General features: G+C 49.9%; 2 protein-coding genes across 4 annotated transcripts; both read left to right on the top strand.

The window, feature by feature from the left end:
* The first annotated feature begins 3,327 nt into the window (after window positions 1–3,327).
* Window positions 3,328–6,182, top strand: INO80B (INO80 complex subunit B). Its single transcript, XM_001498942.7, has 5 exons — window positions 3,328–3,486; window positions 3,716–3,908; window positions 4,127–4,245; window positions 4,416–4,585; window positions 5,561–6,182. Exons 1-5 carry the CDS (start codon window positions 3,378–3,380, stop codon window positions 6,089–6,091), a joined length of 1,122 nt encoding a protein of 373 aa, XP_001498992.5. The 5' UTR covers window positions 3,328–3,377; the 3' UTR covers window positions 6,092–6,182.
* Window positions 6,183–6,491: 309 nt separating this feature from the next.
* Window positions 6,492–9,112, top strand: WBP1 (WW domain binding protein 1). 3 transcript variants are annotated; one of them, XM_005599894.4, is made up of 5 exons: window positions 6,666–6,899; window positions 7,228–7,329; window positions 7,864–7,966; window positions 8,094–8,270; window positions 8,442–9,112. In XM_005599894.4, exons 1-5 carry the CDS (start codon window positions 6,831–6,833, stop codon window positions 8,900–8,902), a joined length of 912 nt encoding a protein of 303 aa, XP_005599951.1. In that variant the 5' UTR covers window positions 6,666–6,830; the 3' UTR covers window positions 8,903–9,112. The 3 variants fall into 3 exon arrangements, with proteins under 3 accessions (XP_003363013.1, XP_005599951.1, XP_070091355.1); XM_070235254.1 differs by having other exon boundaries at window positions 6,675–6,899; window positions 7,228–7,348; XM_003362965.5 differs by lacking the exon at window positions 7,228–7,329 and having other exon boundaries at window positions 6,492–6,899.
* The last annotated feature ends 89 nt before the right edge of the window (window positions 9,113–9,201 follow it).

Genomic DNA, 9,201 nt, shown 5'->3' with positions numbered 1-9,201 from the left:
CTGATGTAAATAAATACATATGTGAATGAATACAGGGAGAAGAGAAAACTCTTCCTTGCAATAGAAAGCCAACTAATACATGGAGAGGGAATAATGGAAGTAGAAAGATTACCATTTGGCAACTATTGTAAGTTGATTCATACACTGACTTATACATCAATGGGTACTAAGCCTGGTGGGTGGAGGTTTGATGGGGAACAGGATATTAGAGTAGTTTCAGAGTATTTCCCCAGAAAATACTCATTAATTACAAAGGTGCAATGGTGACTTTGCGGTGGAGAGAATTGGCAGACACCACCTTGACCGGGTGATCAAGGTTAGCATCATGGGTGGTGGGATGGGCTGACACCATATGCCTCCTGATGTGATACACTGAGAAGAACCCAGCATAATCTTTTTTGTGTAGTACTCCAGTCAAGAATTTATGAGTCTAGACATGAGGAAACACCAGATGGATCCAGGTTGAGGGATGTCCTACGGAATCAAAGGTCCGTACTCTTTAAAACTGTCAAGGTCGTGAAAGATAGGGAAAGAGTGAAGAAATGTTCCAGATTAAAGCAGATCAAAGAGACATGATAAGTGAATGTAATGCATAATCCTGGATTTGGATCCTGGGACACAAAGGAAAAGGAGATATTGGGCAGTTGGTGAAATTTGAATGGGGTCTGTGGATTGGACGGTAGTGTTGTAGCTTGGTTAATTTCCTGATTGAGAGGGTTGCACAAAGGTTATAGAATGGTGTACTTGTTTTGAGGAAATACACAGTGAAATATTTAGGGATGAAATGGCATCATGTCTGCCACTTGCTCTCAAATTAATCAGAAAAGAAATAATGATAATGAGTTGGGGGAGAAAATGGTAAATCTTAACAGTTGCAGAATATGATTTAAGGAGATAAGAGAGTTCTTTGTACTCTTCTTACAACTCTTCTATAAGTTTGAAATTATTTCAAAATAAATTATATTTTAAAAATAAGGTTTAGAACTCTTTCAGAAGGACAAAGTTCTTCCTTTCAGCCTATAAACATGCTCAAATCTCTCCCACTCTAAACAAAGCAAAACTCAAAACAAAACAAAATAATGAAGCCAGTAGCTACTTACTGTCACCATTTCCTCCCTGCTGGGCATCAGGATGTTGAGGAAACACAACTGGGCCTGTGTCAGGAAGCCTCTGTTAGAGGCTGTCTTTGCCACTCCCTACCTTTGTGACTTTGGCCAAATCGTTTAATCTCTCTGAGCCTCAGTTTCCTTATGAGGGAACAATAGCATCTGCCTCACGGAGCTGCCATGAGAATCAAGGGAGAGAAGGGATATGAAAGCAGGTTATGAACTTTAACATGTTCAACAAATACCAACTGCATGTGATCCCTCATTTTAACTCTTGGTGATATAGGACTATTGCCTTCATACCCTGCTAGAATGCATCCTCTTCTTGGAGCTCAGCCTGCCCTTTGAAGGACTGTACACAGCCAATCACAGCCTTCATCTGCTGATACTCTCTGCCCTTGGTGCCTTTCTTGCCTCTCTTGACCTCCTCTTCTCAATCCTGCCTGACCCCTCTGTCTTCATGTCCAAGACAGGCGTCCACTCGAATCTGTTCCTGGTCCTTTCCTCTTCGTCTCCTCGCTCATTCTGGAATGTCTCAGTGATTTCCATCCCTTCGGACCTCCATTATTGTGCTGATGACACCTCCACTCACACCTTCTGCCTTGGCTTCGATTCGCAGTATTCCATCTCCATCTGGGTATTCCCACAGGCACTTCAAATTCACCTTGGGCAACACTAAATGATTCCCTTCTTACTTACTTCTCTTCCTATGTTTTCCTTTTTACTTAAAACAACATGTTCCCTCTAAATACTTGGGCCAGAATGGTAGAAGTCATGTATTATTGTTGTTGTTTGTTTCTTGAACATCTACTACGTGGCAGATATCAACCTAGGTTCTTTGCCTTCTTGATTTGCTTTATTCCCTATGATGTAGGTCTTACATCATTATGTCTTACAAAGCTGGAATCTGAGTTTCAGAGAGCTTAAACAACTTTGAGTCCAAGGTTACATAGCTAATAAATGGTGGAACTGGGATTTTATTATAGGCTTTTTTGACTCCAAAGTCCATTCTCTTAATCTTAATGACTATACGACATTGACTTCTTCCTGAATTCTCATACATAATTGCTAACAATTCCTTTTAATTTTATCACTCAAATGTCTCTTGAATCAGTTCTTTCCTTTCTTTGTTCAGTGCTGCTAACTTGTTCAGACACACATCTCACACATATTTAAATATATGTGTATAGGTGGTGCTTTTTTCTAATTATGAATATGATATATACGGGCTGTAAGACAATTCATTACGGATCTAGATAGTGAAAGTTTTGCAACCCCAGCTTCTAAAGATGACCGCCATTAACGGTATAGCATACATTCCTCAATTTTTTTCTATGTATATGGTAGCATATCATGCCTTCTTAAAATGGATCATGCCATCCTGAAACTTGCTCTCCTTATTTCATATATCAACACACACAGATCTACCTTGTTCTTTTTTTTTAGTTAGGTAAAACATACACATGTTTTATACAAAGTTCAAGAGGCACAAAAAGGTATATTACAAAAAATGTCGTCCTTTACCCTTGCTTCCCAGCCACCAGTCGGAATTGCTGTCACCCACTTCTTGGCTAGTTTTCTGGGGCCTCATTTCTTTTAATAGCAGCATAGCTTCCCATTGTGTGGATGTACCAAATCCATGTACCAAATTATTTCAGTGTTTCATTAGAGGGACACAGATTGTTTCCAATGCTATTACCCACTAGGATCTAAATTCCATGTCAATCTTATCAATTACTTATCATTCAACTTTTGTTAGCAACATGGTATTCCAGATTGGATAGTCGCACCATGATTCATTTATCCATTTCTCTAGTGATGAGAATTTAAGCTTAAATACCATTTGCCCCTCTCCTAGGGCACTTGTACTGTTAGGCACTTCTGCCAATTTGCCGGCAATATTGTTTCTTAGGTACTCCTCCACCCACTGTGAGCTCCTCAAAGATAGGGGAAAGTGTTCATAGTCAACTTTGTATCCTCATAGTCTAGCCCGAATTTGGTCCGGAGGGTATGCTCACGCGCTTGGGTGTAGTAATAACTGAATCGCCCGCGCTGAGTTCTGGAACTAAGCGTGGGGAGGCGGAGCGAGGGGAAAGCCGTGCCCCTTTGAGCAGTCCCGGCCTCAGAGAGCCCGGAACTCTTGTTGGAAAGATCGTTGTTTCTCAGGGAGGCTTTTAGCAGCAAAGCGTGCCCCGCACAAGCATGGTTGCTACGCACCGGAAGCAGCCAGTTGTTTTGCTGGAGTCAGTTCTTCCGCGGGGCGGAAGAGGCATGTCTGCTTGTGTCCAGACCATTTTCAGCCCCCTTTTCTTGCAGGACCCCATGAGTAAGCTGTGGCGGCGTGGGAGCACCTCTGGGGCCATGGAGGCCCCTGAGCCGGGTAAGCGCAGGTCGATAAAGCAACTTGGCCATTCGCAGAAAAGGAGTGCCCTTCTTGCTCCTCGGAGCCTCCAGGGTACTTGGCCACAGGTGGAAGGAGAAAGGCGAAGCTGTTGTGGTAACAGCGAGTACGGCGGGCGGGGAGTGGGACCCCTCAAGGGTATCGGGTTCTTCAGAGCCCTGCCTGCCCTGCTCCTGCCGTACACCGTTGATAGGCTCTCCTCCCACAGGAGAAGCGCTGGAGTTGAGTCTGGCGGGTGCCCATGGCCACGGAGTGCACAAGAAGAAGCACAAGAAGCATAAGAAGAAGCATAAGAAGAAACACCATCAGGAGGAGGAGGCTGGGCCTACGCAGCCGTCTCCTGCCAAGCCCCAGCTCAAACTCAAAATCAAGCTGGGAGGGCAGGTCCTGGGCACCAAGAGGTGAGGCCAAGAGGGCCAGGGTTTTACATGGGGAACTTTAGGAGCAGGCAGAGATAGAAGGAGAAGCTGGGTAGGCTTTCCAGAAGACAGAGAATGGACATTGTGACTTCAGGGCCCAGGTTAAGGCAGTAAGAACACAAGAGGGTGTAGGGAAGGCTGGATGTAGCTACTGAGAAGGAGACAGTTGCTCAGCTTACAGAGTGGTTGCTTCTCTGCAGTGTTCCTACCTTCACTGTGATCCCTGAGGGTCCTCGCTCACCCTCTCCCCTTATGGTTGTGGACAATGAAGAGGAACCTATGGAAGGAGTCCCTCTTGAGCAGTACCGTGCCTGGCTGGGTGAGAAGGATCTGGAGGTGGGGAGACTGGGTTTCTCATTACACCTGGTTAAGGGAAGAGGGTTGGTTCTGAGGAGGGTGAGAATTTTGAGTCTCCCAGTTTTAACTTGGCCAAATTAGGGTTCTTCATCTCAACAGTTCTACTTCTAGCTTTCCAACTTTCCTTTCCAGATGAAGACAGTAATCTGTCCCCCTCCCCACTTCGGGACCTGTCTGGGGGCTTAGTGGGTCAGGAGGAGGAGGAGGAACAGAGGTGGCTGGATGCCCTGGAGAAGGGGGAGCTGGATGACAATGGAGATCTCAAGAAGGAGATTAATGAACGGCTGCTCACTGCTCGACAGGTAAGTTGGTTCATTCTTTGTCAATATATATTGAGATGCTTCCACGTCCCAAGAACTTTGCTAGGCAGAGGATATCAGTGTGGTGGAGAAAAAGGTTTCTGTACTCATGGAGCTGGTATTCTTGTGTGTGTTTTTGGGGGGTAAATAAGTAAATAATTTTGAAAAGCTGTAAGGTTTATAACAAAAATAGGGTGATGAAATAGAAAGTGGTAGAAAAGGGAACAACATTAGATAGGGTAGTTAGGGAACACCTCTCTGAAGAGATAACATTTCCAACCAGAGGAGCTTTTCAGGCAGAGAGACCAGCAGGTGCAAAGATCCTGAGTGGAACATGCCTAGGAGTGCTCCAGGAGAAGAGTAAGTGTGACTAAGCCACGAAAGGGTTGTATGCAGAGAAGTGATATATTTGATTTCTATTTCAATAGATTACTTTGCCTTCTTAGCGGGGGTAAGGGATAGAAGCAAGAGCAGCTAGGAAGCCATTCAAGTAGTCAAGTGAGAGATGGTGGTAGCTTGAACCAAGGTGAAGTTGTGGAGACGGAGAAAATCAGATGGATTCTGGATATATTTTTGAAATAGACACTTGTTGGCGCCTGGGGTAGTAGGGGAGAGGAATCAAGGATAACCGTGAGTTTTTGGCTTGAGCATTTATCCAATTGATGCTATTTATTGAGATAAAAAGATTTAAAACAAAATCAAACAAACCTCCGGAGAGGTGGTACACAGAGTTTTGGTACTCGAGGCAGGCAGATAACATTACTAATGCTTTTCCCCTTGAAAGTCAAGGATCTAAAGCTGAAAGTCGGGAGACCTGGGAGAAGGCAGTATTAAGGGCTCCTGGAGAGGGTGCTCATTCCATCCCTCTCTCAAGGCCTGTGCTCAACACCCAGCTTTCCCTATCTCCTCTTCCCCTCCACCTTTTGAGCGGACCTCGCCTCTCCACTTTCTGACACCAGCCGGTATGTCTCTCCCCAGCGAGCTCTGCTCCAGAAGGCGCGGAGTCAGCCTTCCCCGATGCTGCCGCTGCCTGTGGCTGGGGGCTGCCCCGCCCCCGCCCTCACCGAGGAGATGCTGCTGAAGCGCGAGGAGCGGGCACGGAAGAGGCGGCTGCAGGCGGCGCGGCGGGCAGAGGAGCACAAGAACCAGACTATCGAGCGCCTCACCAAGACTGCGGCGCCCAGCGGGCGGGGAGGCCGAGGGGCCGCGCGGGGCGAGCGGCGGGGAGGGCGGGCAGCTGCCCCGGCCCCCATGGTGCGCTACAGCAGCGGGGCACAGGGTTCCACCCTTTCCTTCCCACCTGGCGTCCCCACCCCCGCGCCAGTGTCTCAGAGGCCGTCCCCATCTGGCCCTCCTCCTCGATGCTCTGTCCCCGGCTGCCCCCACCCGCGACGCTACGCCTGCTCCCGCACGGGCCAGGCGCTTTGCAGCCTTCAGTGCTACCGTATCAACTTGCAGATGCGGCTAGGGGGACCCGAGGGCCCCGGATCCCCACTTTTGGCTACTTAAGGCCCTTACTTAACCCGGACTCTTCGCCCGCTTCCCTACCTCCTGTTTTCAGTAATTTCCCCCACCTATTAAATTTAATCCGGTGCCTCGACTTGTACAGAATTGGGGGAATGGGGTATGGGCAGGTCAATTCCCCGTACAGACATCCCACCGGAGCTTGCGTCGACGCCTGGGAAATGTCCGCCAGGCCACAAGAAGACCGCCGCTCTGCTTCCAGACTCAGGCGGACGTCTGGGCCCCCGCCGCTTCCTGTCGGATTACCTGGCGTGGTCGGGTATTTGACGTCATCCCAAAAATAGGGTTTAAGCCAATCCGGGGAAACTTTGCTCTTCTGGACGGCTGTTCATTGGTTGATAACTCAAAGTCTGTTCTATTGTCCACATTGGCTACCGTCGCTGTCAGTCAGGGCCGCGGGCGAACCTTACCCCACTCTTTGTCTGTGCAAGCGCTTGTTGTCTGGGAGAGTGGCGGAGGCGCTGTAGGAGATTGGTCACAGGGAGTAACCTCTAGTCCGTTCCTATTGGCCCGCCCTTCGGAGGGCGATGCTGATTGGTAGGATGGAGAAACCTGGGTCCCAGTTGGCAGAGCTCTCCCCGGATGGAAGCTCCGGCCGCGGAGTGATGGTGGCGGTAGCGAAGATGGGCCGGGCAGGGACCGTGGCGGTGGCGGCAGAGGTGGCAGGGGCGGGGTTGCTGGCGGTAGAGAAGGCTGTGGTCTTCAGGGGGCTGTAGGTGGAGGCATGGCTCGGGCCAGCAGCGGGAACGACAGCGAGGAGGCCTGGGGGGCACTTCGGATGCCACAACAGCAGGTATCCCAACAGCTCCAAAAGCCTATCACGACAGCCATTTATTTCTATTTCCCCTTTCCTTGTCCCTTCCTTTCGGGGGCTGGGGGAGGAACTCACGGAGCCAAAGGCACTGTGAAGTTCCTAAACATGTCCCTTCGCTCTTTGTCTAAACTTTGTAACGTAGATGTAGTTGACTTTGCCTGCAGCTTCACAGACCCCATCCCATAGCTGCAGTGGAATCTTGCAGTGGTTCTCCAGTGGCCAGAGGCATAGTGAGGCCCCAGGGAGGCTCCCTCTGTCTTGCAACAGTTATTTGTGATGTTTTTCTGTGTGCCTATTGTCACAACAGAGTCCGGCAGCGTCTTCTCTTGAGGGAGCAATTTGGAGAAGAGCTGGAACCCAGACTCGCGCCCTGGATGCCATCCTTTATCATCCACAGCAATCCCATCTGGTTGGGAGCACTGCTCTGGGTCTCACACTGCCCCTCTTCTTCTCTAGGAAGCCTGAGTCCCAGGGGTGGAAAGATCCAGCTTGGGAGTGGGGAGTGGCAGACCTTGGGGGCTGATGAAAGCATCTTAGTTTTGGAAATTAACCTTAAACCCCTTACCCGTTGTTTGAGACTTTGAGATAGCTCAGACCGTCTTCTGGCTTCTCCGCAAACATTCCCTTAACAGAAAACACCCTGGGGAGCTAGGCTTAAGTGTGAGAGAAGTCTTCTATATACAGAGCTGAAATCTGCCTTTATATGTCCACACCAGGCATCTTATTCTCTAGTCTGATTCTTGCTATTCCAAATCTTCTTCCATGTTAACAGCCCTTCAGATAATTTGAACACTCCTCTCAGCATCACTCTTCCGCCTCGCCATAGATCTCTGAGATAAACTTGGTTCACACGGTGGGATTGTGTATGTGCATGCAGAGTGGGTGGGTGGACAGTGCCTTGGGCTGGAATCTCCCCTGGTTCTAAGTGCCTCCTTGCTCCCAGCTTCGAGAGCTGTGCCCAGGAGTGAACAACCAGCCCTACCTCTGTGAGAGTGGTCACTGCTGCGGGGAGACTGGCTGCTGCACCTACTATTATGAGCTCTGGTGTGAGTCTCCAAGGCGGCTATTCTCGGGTCCTTCTGCCTACCCTCCCTTGGACCTCAGAATTCCAGCCTTCAAGGACCCTTCTCTGCATGGGAAGTATCTAAGACTCTCCCTCCTCACCCCCTGCAGGGTTCTGGCTGCTCTGGACTGTCCTCATCCTCTTTAGCTGCTGTTGCGCCTTCCGCCATCGACGTGCTAAACTCCGGCTGCAGCAACAGCAGCGGCAGCGTGAGATCAACTTGTTGGCCTATCACGGGGCATGCCATGGGGCTGGCCCTGTCCCTACCGGTTCACTGCTTGACCTTCGTGAGTGGCTTGAGGCTCTGGGCTCGCTACCAGTGGCCCCTCCCAAACCGGGACCTTGAATCATCCCTACATTCTCTTTTCAGACGTTTCAATGCACATTTTTCCCTAATAGGAGACACCACTACCCTACCCCTGGTTGCCTTCAACCAATCATGCCATTCTTTCCTGCAGGCCTCTTCAGCGCCTTCAAACCCCCAGCCTATGAGGATGTGGTTCACCGCCCTGGCACACCGCCACCTCCTTACACTGCAGCCTCAAGCTGCCCCTTGACTGCTTCCAGTGACTGCACCTGCTGCTCCTCTGCTTCTAGCTGCCCTGTCCACTGCGAGGGAACAAATGTGGAAGGTGTTTCCTCCTACCAGAGTGTCCCCCATCATCAGGAGGGTGAGCCTGGGGCAGGGGGGAGCCCTGCCCCTGTACCACCCTCTTGCCGCTATCGCCACCTGACTGGTGACTCGGGTATTGAGCTCTGCCCTTGTCCAGACTCCAGTGAGAGCGAGCCAGTCAAGGAGGCTAGGGCTAGTGCCACCCTGCCAGATCTGGAGGACCACGCCCCTTGTGTAGTGCCTCTGGATCCCATATCCCAGGTCTCTCCTGTGGGGCTGGCTTCCAGTCAAGGGGACATCCCATAAGCAGTTTGGGGTGGGTGGATGGGTTCCTTGTCCACCAGAAATAGCCCTGGTCACAACTCCTCGAGTTCTCCTTGGCCTTTCCCTGTCCTCCTAGAATCTGCTTTCAGGGCTGGAGTCCTGAGGAGAGGGGCAGTGTCTGGGGGACTGTGCTAGCTCTACCCCCCAAGACATACACAGGAGCCTTTGATCTCATTAAAGAGATGTGAACCAGCTGCTTGTGGATTTGGGTGGACTAGTGCTCAACTCACTGCATTGCACTTGACCTGAGTGGATTTGGAGGGGACAGAAAATGGCCACTT

Source organism: Equus caballus, chromosome 15, assembly GCF_041296265.1.
Source record: "Equus caballus isolate H_3958 breed thoroughbred chromosome 15, TB-T2T, whole genome shotgun sequence".
NCBI classification, from domain to species: domain Eukaryota; kingdom Metazoa; phylum Chordata; class Mammalia; order Perissodactyla; family Equidae; genus Equus; species Equus caballus.
This window is presented reverse-complemented; position numbering and strand designations above follow the sequence as displayed.